The following is a 17,001-nucleotide window of genomic DNA, read 5'->3' on the forward strand; positions in this document are numbered from 1 at the left end:
CCCAGCTACTTGGGAGGCAGAGGCAGGAGACTCGCTTGAGCCCAGGAGTTGGAGGTTGCTGTGAGCAGTGAAGCCATGGCACTCTACCCAGGGGAACAGCTTGAGGCTCTGTCTCAGAAAAAAAACAACAACAACAACAAATGACTGGGTGGCACCTATGGCTCAGTGAGAAGGGGTGCTGGCCCCATATACTGAGGGTGGTAGGTTCAAACCTGGCCCTGGCCAAACTGCAACAACAACTACAAAAAAAAGTAGGGCAGCACCTGTGGCTCAGTGAGTAGGGCACCAGCCCCATATACTGAGGGTGGCAGGTTCAAATCCAGCCCTAGTCAAACTGCAACAAAAAATAGCCAGGTGCTGGTTGTGGCAGGCACCAGGAGTCCCAGCTACTCAGGAGGCTGAGGCAAAAGAATCGCCTAAGCCCAAAAGCTGGAGGTTGCTATGAGCTGTGACGCTACGGCACTCTACTGAGGGCAACAAAGTAAGACTCTTATTTCTAAAAAAAAAAAAGACAAATAACCCAACTGTATGCTGCCTACGAGAAATTCACTTCATCTATAAAGACACACACAGACTGAAAGTGAAGCAACAGAGATATTCTACACAAACAGAAACCAAAAGTGAGCAGGAGGAGCTATACTTACATTAGATAAAACATACTTTAAGTCAAAAACAGTAAAAAGAGCCAAAGAAGGCTATCATGTCACAATAAAGCAATCAATTAAGCAATACAACATATAGGTAGTCTACAGGTTATGAACAAGATAGGCTCTGTAGGTTTGTTCTTAAGTTGAATTTATGTAAGTTGGAATGGGTGTACATCTACCTATTACCTATAACGGCTTCCATTTGTAAGTGCAAGTCACGTCAGATGGATGTTTGTAACTTGGAACTGCCTATAATTCTAAATATGTATGTTCCCAATAGCACAGCCCAGATATGTAAAGCAAATATTGTGAGATCTAAAGGAAGGAATGGCCTCCAATACAATGATTTTGGGATGGACGGGAATGGTGGCTCATGCCTGTAACCCTAGCACTCTAGAAGGCAGAGGCGGGTGGACTGCCTGAGCTCAGGAGTTCAAGACCAGCCTGAGCAAGAGTGAGACCCTGCCTGTAAAAACAGCAGGGAGTTGTGGGGGGTGCCTGTAGTCCCAGCTACTTGGGAAGCTGAGGCAAGAGGATCACTTGAGCCCAGGAGTTTGAAGTTGGTGTGAGCTATGATGTCAGGGCGCTCTAACAAGGCCAACAGTGAGATTCTGTTTCAAAAAATAAATCAATCAATAAAAAATATAAATAAATAATTTTGGGGACTACTACAACCCACTGTCAGCATTGGGCAAATCATCTAGACAGAAATACAAAGAAACATCGGATTTAAACTGCCCCAGGCCAAAAGGACTGCAGACATTGATGGAACATTTCACACAGAATATATTCTTCTCATTAGCACATGGAATATTCTTTAAAACAGACCATATATTAGTCTACAAAGTAAGTCTCAACTAATTTTTTAAAAAATCAAAATCATATCAAGTATCTTCTCAGACCATAATGGAATAAAGCTAAAAATCAATAACAATAAAAACCTTGGAACCTGTGCAAATACAAGGAAATTAAAAACATGCTCCTGAACAACCACTGCATCAATAAGAAATTAAGAAGGAAATTAAAATATTTCTTTCCCTTTTTTGTTTGTTTGTTTGGAGATAGAGTCTCACCTTGCTCACTTTGTCACCCTGAGTAGAATGCCATGGGGGTCACAGTTCACAGCAACCTCATACTCTTAGGCTCAAGAGATCCTCTGCCTCAGTTTTTCATTTTTAGTAGAGACAGGGTCTTGCTCTTGCTCAGCTGGTCTCAAACACATGAGTTTAAGCAATCCACCCACTTTGGCCTCCCAGAGTGCCAGGATTACAGGTGTGAGCCTCTGCGTCAGGCCTAAAATATTTCTTGAAATAGTGAACATGGAAACACAACATACCAAAATGTACAAGTTATAGCAAAAGCAAAATTAAAAGGCAAGTTTACATCAATAAACGCCTACACCAAAAAGCAGAAAAACATTAAATAAAAAAATCAAATAATGCACCTCAAGGAACTAGACAACCAAGAATGAACCAAAACCAAAATTAATAGACAAGAAATAATAAAGATCCAACCAGAACTAAATGAAATAAAACTGAAAAAGCAATACAGGCTGACTATAGTTATAGTGGCTCATGCCTGTAATCCTAGCATGCTGGGAGGCTGAGGCCAGTGGATTGCCTGAGCTCACGGGTTTGAAACCAGCCTGAGCAAGAGTGAGACCCCTTGTTGCTAAAAATAGCCAGGCGTTGTGGTGGGGGCCTGTAGTTTTAGGTACTCAGGAGGCTGAGGTTAGGGAATCACTTGAGCCCAAGAGTCTGAGGTTGCTGTGAGCTATAACACCACAGTACTCTACAGAGGGCAACAAAGTGAGACTCTGTCTCAAAAAAAAAAAAGGCAATACAAAGGATGAACCAAACAAAAAGTTGGTTTTTAGAAAAGATAAACAAAACTGATACATTCCTAGCTAGATTGAGAAAAAAAAAAAGAAGATCCAAATGAAATCAGAAGCAATAAAGAAGACATTACACTTGATACCATAGAAATACAAAAGATCATAACAGACTATTGTAAACATATATATAATATGCTAAGAAACTGGAAAACCCAGAGGAAATCAATGAATTCCTGGACACATACAACTACCATGACTGAGCATCAGGAATAAACCAGAAAACCTGAATAGACCAGTAACATGTAATGAGACTGAATCAGCAATAAAGTCTCCTGACAAAGAAAAGCTCAGAACTAGATGGCTTTCTGTCAAATTGAAGAACTAACACCTATTCTTTTCAAACTATTCCAGAAATTTGGAGAGAGAATTTTTCCTAACTCATTCTGCAAGAACAGCATTACCCTGATAGTATAACCGAAGACACTATTAACTATGGAACATATGACAAGGGTACAAGTCAAATCTGTGAAATGTAGAACATAGATGTTTTGGCATAATAACCAAATAAATGAGGTGAAAGCTATATTGATTGGTTTAATGTAACCACGTTAGATTGTATAAAAAAAAATCAGCACATAGTACCCCACATATGCATGAATGTATTCATGATCTATGTGTATTTGACTTAATAAAATAAAATTAAAAAAAAAACAAAAATAAACTATAGACCAATATTGCTGTTTAACTTGGATGAAGAAAACCTCAACAAAATACAAAACCTCAACCAAATCTAACAACACATCACGATGAAGTGGAATTTATCCTAGAGATGCAAGGATGGCTCAAAATGTAATATATGCAAATCAACAGAATGAAGAACAAAAACTTATGATCATCTCTTTAGATGCTGAAAAAGCATTTGCTAAAATTCAACATCCTTTCATAATAAAAACTCTCAACAAATTAAGCATAGAAGGATGTAGCCCAACACAATAAAGGCCATATATAACAAACTCACAGCCACCTCTATTCTTACTACTCCTATTCGGCACAACACTGGAATGCTGGAAGCCCTAACCAGAGTAACCATAGTATAGGAAGTCTAACTAGGCAAGAAAAAGAAATAAAAGGCATCTAAATCAGAAAAAAGGAAGTCAAATTGTCCTTCTTTGCAGACAACATGATTGTATATATAGAAAAACCTAAAAAGTCCATCAAAAAACAGAACTGATAAACAAATTCAGTAAAGTTGCAGGATACAAAATCAATATACAAAAAACATTAGAATTTCTACACTCCAATAATGAACTAGCCAAAAAAGAAATCAAGAAGGCAATTCCCGTTTATAATAGCTACAAAAAATAAAAATAAAATACTTAGGAATAGATTTAACCACAGAGGTGAAAGACATCTACAAAGAAAACTACATCATACAAATTAAAGAAAGTGAAGAGGGTAACAAACAAGTAGAAGACATCTCTTGCTATGATCTAGAAGAATTAATACTGATAAAATGACAAGACTACCCAAAGAAATCTACAGATACAATTTACTTCCTATCAATATACTAATATTTTTCATTAGTATATTGAAATTTTTAAAATTGCTAAAATTCATATGGAACCATAAAAGGCCCCAAATAACAAGAGTAATACTAATCAAAAAGAATAAAACTGAAGACATCACACTACCTGACTTCAAAATACACAACAAAGCTATAGTAACAAAACCAGCATGATATTGGTATAAAAACATACACACGGATCAGTGGAACAGAATAGAGCACCTAGAAATAAATCCATCTATTTACAGCCAACTAATTTTCAACAAAAGCACCAAGAACATACATCGGAGAAAGGATCTTCTTCCATAAATGTGCCAGGAAAACTGGATATCCATACATACAAGAATGAAACTAGACCCCTATCTCTCATCATATTAAAAAATCAACTCAAGATGGCATAAAAGGCTTAAACATAAGACCCTACAATATAAAACTACTAGATGGAAACACAGGGCAAACACTCCATGACATTGGTCTAAGCCAGTGGTCCTCAACCTTCCTAATGCTGTGATGTATTTTCATTGTTACAAAGGGGTTGCGACCCACAGGTTGAGAACCGCTGGTCTAGGCAAAGATTTTATGGCTAAAACCTCAAAAGCAGAGGCAACAAACGCAAAATAAAACAAATAGGATTACATTAAGCTAAAAAGCTTCTATATAACAAAGGAAACAATTAACAGAGTCAAGAGACAACCTGTTGAATGGAGAAAGTATCTGTAAAATATTCATCTGACAAGGGACTAATATCCAGAATATAAAAGGAATTCAAACAATTCAAGAGCAAACAAAAAAAATCCCATTTAAAAAAAGGGCAAAAAATCTGAACATTTTTAAAAAGACATACAAATGGCCAACAAGTATGTGAGAAAATGCTCAACATCATGAACCATCAGAAAAATGCCAATCAAAGCCACAATGGGCTCCGCGCCCATAGCACAGTGGTTATTGTGCCAGCCACATACACTGAAGATGCCGGGTTCAAACCCAGCCCAGACCAGCTAAACAATAATGACAACTGCAATAAAAAATAGCCGGGCGTTGTGGCAGGCACCTGTAGTCCCAGCTACTTGGGAGGCTGAGGCAAGAAAATCACCTAAGCCCAAGAGTTGAGGTTGCTCTGAGCTGTAACACCACAACACTCTACCAAGGCCAACATAGTAAGACTCTGTCTCAGAAAAAAACAAAGCTACAATAACATATCATCTTATCCCAGTTAGAATAGTTATTATCAAAAAGACAAAAAATATTGGCCAGGAAGTGAAAAAAAGGGAACTCTATTGGTTGGAATGTAAATAAGTACAGCTATTATGGAAACTCGGTAAACTAAAAGTAGAACTACCATACAATCCATCAATCTCACTCCTGGGTATTTATCCAAAGGAAAAGAAACCATCATATCAAAGGGACACCTGCACCTCCATGTTTACTGAAGCACTATCCACACAGGCCTGATATGGAATCAACCTAGTGTCCATCAATGAATAAATGTATAAAGAAAATATATACACACAGTGGAATCCTACCCGTCATAAAAAAGAATAAAAATCCTGTCATTTGCAGAAACATGGATGGCAGTGGAGATCATCATGTTGAGTGAAATAAGCCAGGCACAGAAAGACAAATGTTACATATTCTCATCTGTATGTGGGAGCTAAAAAATTGTCTTCATGGAGGTAGAGATGAGAATTTTACCAGCAGCTGAGAAAAATCTGTGTAGGGGGAGGGGATGAAGAGAGGTTAATCGGTGCACAGTTAGATAGTATTCTAGTGTTCAACAGCACAGTAGGGTGAAAACTGCTAACAATCATATATTGTATGTATTATATACAAAATATGTACTGTATATGTTATATATAACAGTGTATAGATAATAGATACAATGTATAATAGTATCTATTATATATACACTAAGTATATTTCATACATATGCTTTTTTATACTCTAAGTGTATATATAATGTATAAAATGTAATAGTGTATATATAATACTATATTGTATATTTCAAAATAGCTAGCAGATTTGAAATGTTCTCATCACAAAGAAATAATAAATGCCTGAAGAGATGGCTATCCTAAATACTCTGATTTGATCATTACACATTGTATGCATGTATCAAAATGTCATATGTACCCCATAAATATGTACCTGATGGATCAATAAAAAATTTATTTTAAATGAGAATGGGAAAAAATTTGCAAGTCATAGGAACTAGTATCGAAATACATAAAGAACTATAACAACTCAATGATAAAAAGATGAATACACATACTAAAATAAAAAATAGTCAAAGGATTTAAATAGATATTTTTTCACAGAGAATATATAAATAGCCAATAAGCACATGAAAAGATGTTCAATGCCATTAGTAATTAGAAAATGTAGTTCAAAATCACAATGAGACACCACATTACACCTACTACAATGGCTATAATCAAAAAGATTATAACAGGAGTTGGTAAGGATGTGGAGAACTCTAACTCTTATGTACTGTTGATGAGAGTATAAATGGTGCAGCTGCTTTAGAAAAGTTTGGTTGTGATGGAAGTATTTCGGATTGCATGTAAAAACCCCACACTGTACCCCTATGCATTAATGTACATAGTTACCATTCAATTAAAAAAAAAAAAAGTTTGGTTGTTCCTCAAAAAGCAAAATATAGTTACCATATGACCCAGCAATTCTATTTACAGGTATATATACTCAAGATAAATTGAAAACGTATGTCCATACAATAACTTATACATGAATGTTCATAGCAGTACCATTCATAATGCCCAAAAAGTAGAAAGAACTTAAACTTATCCTCATGAATGGCTAAATACATGGTCTAGCCACACAATGGAATATTTATGAAAAAAAAAGAAATGTTGTACTGATACACACTATAACATAAATAAACCTTACAAAACATGCACATTTAAAGAAGCCAATCATCAAGGACCATATATTGCATGATTTACATGATTCTATTTAAATGAAATGTCTAGAATAGTCAAGTCTATAGAGGCAAAATAGAGTAATGTTTGCCTAGGTTAGAGGAGAGAGACTGAGGATAATGACCAAGGGGCGTTAGGTTTCTTTTTGAGAGGATGAAAATGTTCTAAAATTGATTATGGTAAGGTTGCATCATTCTGAATAAAACTAAAATCTATGGAATTGTACACTTTAAAATGGTGCACTGAATGATATGTGAATTATCTCTCAAAAAGCCATTAAAAAAGTGTCAGAAATAATGGCTTAATATATTCAATATGATGAAAGTAAGTAAAATAAAATTCAAGGGTTAAGGATGAAAGATTATATAAAAGAGTTTAATACCCACAAACTTTATTATTTAAAGTATCTAAAACACTTCAGCAAGAAAAGTAAACCCAGAAAAAAGGCATGCAGTTCAAGAAACAATAATCACAGAATTTGGAAAACTTGATTAGTAAATTTAATTAGTCATTGAGTACAAACAAAAGAACTAACTATTAAATTGTGGTTTTTAACAATAGGACTAAAATTCTAGATACAAAAAAGCAGGTAAGGGTGGTGCCTGTGGCTCAGAGGAGTAGGGCGCTGGCCCCATATGCCAGAGATGGCAGGTTCAAACCCAGCCCCCAGCCAAAAAAAAAAAAAAAAAAACCCCACAAAAAAGCAGGTAAATTGGCAGAGGCAAGGTGCTCTTTCAGTGGAAGTATGCTAAGGTCTTTGGCTTACTCACGAGAGGACTCAAAATTCTGAATAATTCTAAACTTTGTTAATTTTAGAATTATAGTATGTTAAAATTTTATAGGAAACACTAATGGAACAGAAAATAGTATATAGTTTATAAATTGAAAGAGAAAAAAATAAAAAAATAAAGTCTACCAGCACAATGGAAAGCAATAAAAGAGGGGAAATGGTAAAAAAACAAAACAAAACAAATGACCAAACCACAGAACTCTGATGCAATATTTGGAAACTAAAAAATTTTTAGAGCTAAACTACGAAAGTTCTGGGTGTCTAGACTTGTGGTATGTGGCTAAATTAAGACTTAGAAATTTGTAGCCTTAAATGCATCCATTAAAAATAAGTCTGAAATAAATGAATTAAGAGTTCAATTCTCTTAAAATAAAACAGAAAATTATAACAGAAATAAACCCCACGTGCTGTTTTTATGCTAAATATAACAAAACAAAAGCAGGAAGATCATACTAAAGATAAGATCAGAAATCAAGGAACTAGAAAACTGGAAAACAAAACAGCAGAAAACTCAACTAAATTAAAAGCTGACTGTTTGAAAGGCTAATAAAAATACCCTAGATCCAAAGTAAGATATCAAGAAAAAAAGAATCTAAGTGTCCCTCAGTAGATGAACAGATAAACAGTGGTATATTCATACACTGGAATACTATATAGCAGCTAAATGAATAGAGAGCTAATTGAGTGCTATGTGTTGAAGCGGGGGGTGGGGGTGATGTTGAAGAATAAGAGCAGCATTATACAACTTACATAAAAATTTAAAAACAAATGTCATACATTATACATAGACACATATCTATAAAGTAAAGCATAAGAACATGGATAGGAAGGATTCCCACGGCTTGAGGATCATGGTTATACCTGCGAGCTAACAGGGAAGAGAATGAGATAATGAAGGGCACAAAGAAAAGTTACTACTGCATCTGGTACATTTCAGTTCAGACCTTTTTGGTCTGAAGCAAGTAAGACAAAAGAGAACAGTCCTCAAATATGGATGGTAGGAACAAAGATGTTGATTACACTTTATTCCATATTTTCTATATGTTTGAAATATTAAAAAGAATAAAAAAAATCATTCTGCCTAATGTATGTCAAAGGAGATGGAAGACAGCAAGAGTGAAATCGGAAGACCACTATCATAAGGGATACTATTGTAAATGGGATGCAACTTACCACAGGATTTCATTACGAAGCCTCCCCTTATAAACCACCACTTAATGCATTGTTGTAGTCACCGTTTACATAGCCCTTTATAGTATTTGGTTTATATTACAACTTTGACAAGTAGGCAGGACATTCTGTAATAGTGACAGAGCTGGAATTCACACCTAAAACATTTGGCTCCAAATCTAGAATTTGCCATTTTAGTAATAACGCAACTGAGGCTTGATGAAATAAGGTGACTTGGCCAAGGATATAAAGTTACTAACTATATATTAATTTTGCTATCCTTAAGGAACTGATGCTATTCTGAATTTGGAAACATTATGAAAATGAATCTCAACATTAGGAAAATGACAAAAGCTCAAAATTCATGGAAAAGATCATAGTTATTATTTTGTTTACTTTTGAAGTTAGAATCATATGATACACAAGATTTTTCCACTAATTCTACAAAATCAGAATGTTGGGAGTAGAATCATACAGGAAAGATAATTTAAATTTTCCTCCTGAGATAAAAAAGTAACTAAGTTTCTTTAGAGAAAAATTAACTGTATCTAAAAAGTAACACTTGAGTATATTATACCACAAGTTTCAATAACCATTTTTACGTTATTCAAAACAAAAACAGGTACATTGCAACCACTGCATTTTGGCAACTACCCTTTTTTACTTAACAACTGATTGTTAAGTCAATCTTTAATGTCAAACATTATGTGATGTGATTTTAACCAACTTCAGTATAGCTTTATGCTTGTACTTCCAAGATTTGAGAAGGTAGGGGCACATGTTAAAAAGTAGTTCAGAATTCAACAAAGGTAAGGTACTTAAACCTAGAAGTATATATATTCCATACAAATAATTAAAGAATTTAACTGTTTTTTTTTTCCATAATAGTACAGAAATGGTATTTTTGAGTACCAAAGGCAAATTCCAAAGGTTCTCTCAGGAAAACTATTATAAAGTTTAAAACTTTATAATAGAGCCACTTGAAAATGTGTATGACCCATGTTTTTAGCAATGCCAGTTCTATTGCTACATTTTGAAACTGTGTTTTAAAAGTTTATTTAGGAAAAGAGTTTGGAATTCAAATATGTATCGACTGTATCTCTCTGCTTTAGATAGTACATCTAAATGGAAGCAGGACTGAGTTCAAGGGCATAAGGAGTGTACTTACCTATTCTTAAATTCAACATTAAATTTTTTTTAATTGTATTTTATTTTCTAAAGAACAAAAACAAATGAAGGTTAGCATACTGGGGAGTCACACTATGAGAGACTGCTTTAATATAACTTTGGCTACAATACAAAGACTGGCACAATAGCAGATAGAGATAGGAGGTTATTATAATGGAAATTAGATGGGTATGTGTTATAATAGTCCGGGTCAGGACCAAGCTTTATAAAAGTTCAGATGAATGCATCCTACCCTAGAGATTGAGTTAACAGGTATAGAGCAAGTTCTCAAAATTCTAAGTGAAAAGCTAAACATGCAGAACTCATAGGAAGTTAAAGCATCAAACAAAAGATGCTCTTGATGCTGGCCCTTTCAGAAGAATATCAGGAACTCATGAAAATTATAAGTTGATGCTTCTATAAATGAACACTGACTCACCTGGATCAGGGTCACATTTTAGGTCCGATGGATGTACAATAGGGTGGTACTGCTTCTAAACAGAATATAAATCAAACAGATTAATGTAATCACTGAATGCCTCATATAAACATTTTCTTCAGCTAATGTAGGTAAACATACTATTGTTGGTAGTACCATTCTTTTGGGAAGAAAGAAATTAGATCCTGAAACCTACAGGGAAGGGAAGGGAGGAAAAAGACAAGACCCACTAAGCCTAAACTATACCTTTTATAGTACTGCCACCTACTGCATACACTAAGAAATAGCATCAAATTAAAAGCACAAAGACTGAATGCTGTGTCTAAAGTGAAGAGCAGAGGCTCTCAACCCGTAGGTCACAACCCCTTGTAATAATGAAAATACATCCTGCATATCAGATATTTACATTATGATTCATAACAGTAGCAAAATGACAGTTATGAAGTAGCAACAAAAATAATTTTATGGTTGGGGGTCACTACAACATGAGGAACTGTATTAAAGGGTCGCTACATTAGGAGGCGTCAGGAAGGTTGAGAACCACTGGTGCAGAGCGATCTCCCAGTTATGAATGGACTGTGTTTCAAAAGTTTATTTAGGACAAGAGTTTGGAATTCAAAATTCATATTTCAGCTTGAATAAGGGCGAGACTCCATCTGTACAAAAAATATAAAAATTAGTCAGGTGTGGTAGCATATGCTTATAATCCTAATTTGGGGGGAAGGGAAGGGTGAGGCAGAATCTTTTGAGTCCAGAAGTTTGAGGTTGCAGTGAGGAGCTATAATGACACCACTGCATGCTAGCCCAGGTGACAGAGCCAGACCTTGTCTCAAAAAAGAATATAAAAAATTCAGAAACCCTATGCTAAAAAGTGGCTAGATAACACCATACAAGTGGCTATCTATTCTGTGATACACTGAAAATACAGTAGCAGAATCACTAGCACAGAATCCATAATTTAGGTAAAAAGAGGAAAATGTTCCTCTTTACTCTTACCCAAAGCCAGTAGAAACCAAAAGGGTTTAAAAGAGAAAAGAAAAAAAAAGTCTTTAGGGTGGCGCCTGTGGCTCAGTGGGTAGGGTGCCAGACTCACATACCGAGGGTGGTGGGTAGATGGTATATGGAAGATGGTATATAGTGCCAGACCCATATATCGACCATGGCCAAACTGCAACAAAAAAATAGTCGGGCATTGTGGTGGGTGCCTGTAGTTCCAGCTACTCGGGAGGCTGAGGCAAGAGAATCGCCTAAGCCCAGGAGTTGGAGGTTGCTGTGAGCTATGTGACACCATGGCACTCTCTCTACAGAAGGTGGTGGTAAAGTGAGACTCTGTCTCTACCAAAAAAAAACCCAAAAAAACAAAAACAAAAAACCATAGTATCCTTACCCTATCCATCACTTTTTTTGTTGTTGGAGAAAGAGTCTTGCTCTGTCACCTGGGTTAGAGTGCCATGGCCTTAGCCTACCTCACAATAATCTCCTGGGCTCAAGCAATCCTTCTACTTCAGCCTCCTAAGTAGCTGGGACTGCATATGTATGCCACCACACTTGGCTAATTTTTCTATTTTTAGTGAAGATGGCGGTCTCACTCTTGCTCGGTCACTCTGGTCTTGAACTGCTGACCTCAAGTGATCCTTCTGCCTTGGCCTCCTGCAGTGCTAGGACCACCATGCCCATCCCATTTTCCATCACTTTTTAAACTGCCACAGTGGTACCTCCTAGGCCTGCCACTTTCTTCCTTTTATGCAATACTGCTTACTACTAGAGTTGGGAGTGGGGGGCAACAAGGGTGACACCTGAAAACTAAATACACTATGAATAGTTTTCCTGAAGAAACATTAAAGCTAGGGGTAGGGCGGAACGTGCTGAGAGCAGAGAGTTTGTAGTATGGGAAATTTTTTGAGAACTGCTATGGGGGAAAAAATTTTAATTCTGTTTTTAATCTTTTATTTTTTTCATAGAATGATGACTAAAATATTTTAGATAAAAAATTAAGCCTGGCCTTTAGTGCCCTGAAAGGCAGGTAACTAGAAAATTTATGTTAAAGCATACTTATTTCAATAACTCCAGGCAAACAGTACAGTATAGTCTACAAGTAACATATAACCTCCCTGGAAGGACAATGCCATCCCCAGCAAACCTCCCCCCCATCCTAACAAGGAAGAGTTAGGTCTTGTGGCCTCCGTTTTATTTTTTTCTTTTTCTTTCTTTCTTTCTTTTCAGTTTTTTGGGCCGGGGCCAGGTTTGAACCTGCCACCTCTGGTATTTGGGGCACCATCCTACTCCTTTGAGCCACAGGCACTGCCCACCATTTTATTTTTTAATCTATTCCAGTTCTAAAAAATCTGAAAAGATGGGCAAGTGATATGGTTGGTTATCCGTATCTACATAACTGTAAAGTAGGAAGCAAGTTTATGGCTCTGTCTATCTAAAAAGCTCAGGCTGCCCCATATACCAGAGGTAGCAGGTTCAAACCTGGCCCCGGCCAAAAACAGCAAAAAAAAAAAAAAAAAGCTCAGGCTGAAGGAGCTGACTTCCTAGTCTGTGTCCCAAATGTCACGACTTTTATAACAAAACAAATTACACACAAAAAAGCAAATTTCAATATTATAGATGGGTATTCAAATAATCTTCATCATTAATTTAACTAAAGGATCTTACAAAATATACTAACAGAGATAAAAAATAAAAAGATAAATTTCCTTTTCTATCCTGTCAGTAATTGTCAGTTTTCCACCTCTAATTTCAATTTTAATATCAGCTATATTCAAAACCTAGTATGACTAAAATGGGAAAAAGTCTTACAGGAGATAAATAGTACTAATTGAGGCAAGAAAGAAAAAGATAACAAGATGTCATATATCTGCATGTGGATCTTATACTTTAATTTTATTACTGTGGTAAAATATGCATAACATTTGAAAGGCAAATTTTCTTACCAGAATTTCTTGTTTGGCTTTGATGGTTTTGATAACACATTCCAGGATCTTTCTGGGATACTGCTTACGTTTTGTGGCTATATCTACTATGATTTCATCAAACTGATCTTCAAGTACTTTGATGTCAGAATCTATTTCAGGGAAGAAAAAAATATATCTAAAAAGTTTCTTAAAACTCATTGCTTCTACCCTGTATGAAAATGTGACATACACTAAATTTAGAAAACACTAATAAAGGAAAATAATATAGCAAGTTAATGGATACCTCCACTTTGTGATTAATTAATTTACTTATTGAACAATCGATTACTGAGCATTGATGGGAGACCAGGCCTGGACCAGAGAAATATAAAGATGAGCACAACATGATCCCTACTCTGTAAGTGTTCATAGTTCACCAGAAGAAAAAGATAACTGCAAGGCAACCTGATACATGCAATAGAGGAATGGACAGAATGTTATCAGGACAAAGAACAATGAAACACTTTGCCTGAGAACACTTCCAAAACACTGAAGAATATCTGAGCCCGAAATCTAAGTGTAACACCAATAGATACAAAATGGTAGGGAAGAAAATAATAGGGAGAAGCAGTTTAGGCAGAAGAAACAGTAAGTGAAATCACGGCATCTTTGAGGAACAGAGAAAAGGTCTAAATGGAAGCAGAATAAGGTAAAGAAAAAAAGATAAACATACATTAATATAAAAACTAGGTTTCGGGCAGCACCTGTGGCTCAAAGGAGTAGGGCACTGGCCCCATATACCAGAGGTGGTGGGTTCAAACCCGGCCCCAGCCAAAAACTGCAAAAGAAAAAAACAAAACAACAACAACAAAAACTAGGTTTTTCTTTTTGAGACAATGTCTCACTGTGTCACCATTGGTAGAGTGCCTTGGTGTCATAGCTCACAGCAACTCTTGGGCTCAAGTGATCTTCTTGCCTCAGCCTCCCAAGTAGCTGGGACTACAGGCGCCTGCCACAACACTGGGCTCTATTTTTTGAGATGGGGTCTCACTCTTGCTCATGCTATCCTTGAACTCCTGAGCTCAGGCAATCCACCCACCTTGGCCTCCCAGAGTACTAGAATTTCAGGCATGAACGACCACACTCCACCAGAACTCGGCTTTTTTTTTTTTTTCCCCAGACACTGTCACCTGGGATAGAGTAGAAGAGTGTCATCATTGCTTACTACAAAGTCAAACTCCTGGGCTCAAGCCATCTTCCTGCCTCAGCCTCCTAAACAGCCGAAAATACAGGAGCATACCACCATGTCCAGGTAATTTTTCTATTATTTCTAGAAGACAGGGTCTTCTAGACCTCAACTTAGCTTTCTGGCCGCATCTGCCATTAGTTCTCACAATTCACTTTTGATATCATTCCTTTGTGCCCTTGCATATGCTGATTTGTTTCAAATCTCCTTCCTAACTCCTGTTTAGCATACTCTCATTTATTTATTTATTTATTTATTTCGAGACAGAGCCTCAAGCTGTCGTCTTGGGTAGAGAACCGTGGCATCACTGCTGACAGCAACCTCCAACTCCTGGGCTCAAGCAATTCTCCTGCCTCCACCTCCCAAGTAGCTGGGACTACAGGCACGGTGATGAGAAAAACAGATATAGTACCTTTGCTCAAGAAACTTACACGTGGGCAGCACCTGCGGCTCAGTGAGTAGGGCACCAGCCCCATACATGGAGGGTGATGGGTTTGAACCTGGCCTGGGCCAAAATTCAACAAAAAATAGCCAGGCATTGTAGCAGGCGCCTGTAGTCCCAGCTACTCGGGAGGCAGAGGCAAGAGAATCGCCTAAGCCCAGGTTGTTGTGAGTTGTGACGCCACAGCACTCTACCAAGGGCCACAAAGTCAGACTGTCTCTAAAAAAATTAAGAAAAGAAACTTACACTTTAAATCTTAAATTTGCCTCCTGGAATCAAGTTCTTTCAGGGTAGTTACAGGGCAGAAGCGGAAGAGGTTTGTTTCACTTTTATATGCATTCATTCATTGGTTTTGTTTACAGTAGCTTTTTTTTTGCGGTTTTTGGCTGGAGCTGGGTTTGAACCTGCCACCTCTGGCATATGGGGCTGGCGCCCTACTCCTTTGAGCCACAGGCACCGCCCTGTTTACAGTAGCTTTATGTCATTTCCTCCTTGCAAGCAAGGCAAGAATAGAGGCATATCTCAGGAAAGTTTCAGGTGTTTTTTGGGAGACTTTTGTTGCCCATACTCTCATTTATTAAATGCATTTAGTTTTGGTCTTCTCCCACTTTCCAAAGAGTACTTGTCTTTGTCCATTTCCTTCCCATGAACAATGAGTTCTTACATGGTATATCAGCATATACACCATATCAAGTAAAGATTAATGAAGTATATTCATGAGGTATGGCACTTCATTCATGTAACCAATATGCAATGAATCCATGTAAGTTGCTTCTTTGAGCATACTACATATAATTAGTAAAAACAGGTCTTTTTATCTTTTTCCTAGCATTTGGCAATGGGCCTGGCATTTAATAGTACCTGTGGAAGAAGACAAACATACAGTACTTTCAATTACCTCCCCCCCCCACCATCATAAGCAAATAGGGACAAAGGACATTTTCCCCAGAATATCCATCTATCAAATATACATTTCTTTTTTTTTTTTCTGTTTCTTACCTGTTTGCTTTATTTTTTTTTTTATTGAATGGTAAAAATATACATTTCTTAATTCATAAATTGACCAGTCATAGGTATAGACAGCCCGTGACCAAAGGCAATTCCAAAGTAACTTTATAGAACAAGTCAGATAAAGACAGTGGAAAGCTGTTCAGCTGAAAGTACTCCTAGGTGATGCTGATATACTCCTCCCCTATTAATCAGCAATTACTCTGCTGACATTTGACAAACCTGATGTTACTGTTTTAATATGTAAACTAATGTGAATTTTGATGATGTCAGAAAGACAAATATAATAATCCCAAGGACTAGACAGTGAAGTATTTGGGGCAAAGTATTATTTAATGTTGAGAACAAAAATTATAACTAGAAGGTTGCTTGGTGGGCTTGGAATCAACTCCAAGATATAACTGGATAATCTGAAACTTTAAGCAGTGACATCAAGCTATACTGGTCAGAGCCAACTAATATCACCATGGTAACAGACAAGCTACTTTGGCTCTCTTGTCAGAGTAACCCTTCTCAGGACATTGCTGAATTTGGATAGGGGAATTCTGCTTTCCTTCCTACAATGACCATTCCCTTTCCACAAAACCATTACTATTCTGACTATTCCCTTTCTAACAAAACCCTGATTTCTTTATATGTCAACACCATTAGGGTACAATTAAATCTGCTTTGGACAAAGAAAATGCTCTTGTCTTTTTAAGGCGGCTTCTACAAATCTGTAACTTCATCCTTTACATAGTACAAATTAACTTCACACTTAATTTTTTTTTTATTTTTATTTTGAGACAGTGTCTCACTTTGTCACCCTTGGTAGAATGCCATGGTGTCATAGCTCATAGCAACCTCAAACTCTTTTTT

At 36.6% G+C, this 17,001-nt stretch overlaps 1 protein-coding gene across 1 annotated transcript in view; it reads right to left on the reverse strand.

Moving 5' to 3' along the window:
• The window catches only part of NSL1 (NSL1, MIS12 kinetochore complex component), a 57,915-nt gene that overhangs the window by 35,082 nt on the left and 5,832 nt on the right, over positions 1-17,001 (reverse strand). The window contains exons 3-4 of the mRNA XM_003800527.2: positions 13,487-13,617; positions 10,548-10,602 (exon numbers count right to left, since the gene is read on the reverse strand). Of these exons, the coding sequence (XP_003800575.1) occupies positions 10,548-10,602; positions 13,487-13,617 (186 nt within the window). The remainder of the gene's footprint in view (positions 1-10,547; positions 10,603-13,486; positions 13,618-17,001) is intronic.

Source organism: Otolemur garnettii, unplaced genomic scaffold (genome assembly GCF_000181295.1).
Source record: "Otolemur garnettii isolate 467f Iridium unplaced genomic scaffold, OtoGar3 scaffold00178, whole genome shotgun sequence".
Taxonomy (NCBI): Eukaryota; Metazoa; Chordata; class Mammalia; order Primates; family Galagidae; genus Otolemur; species Otolemur garnettii.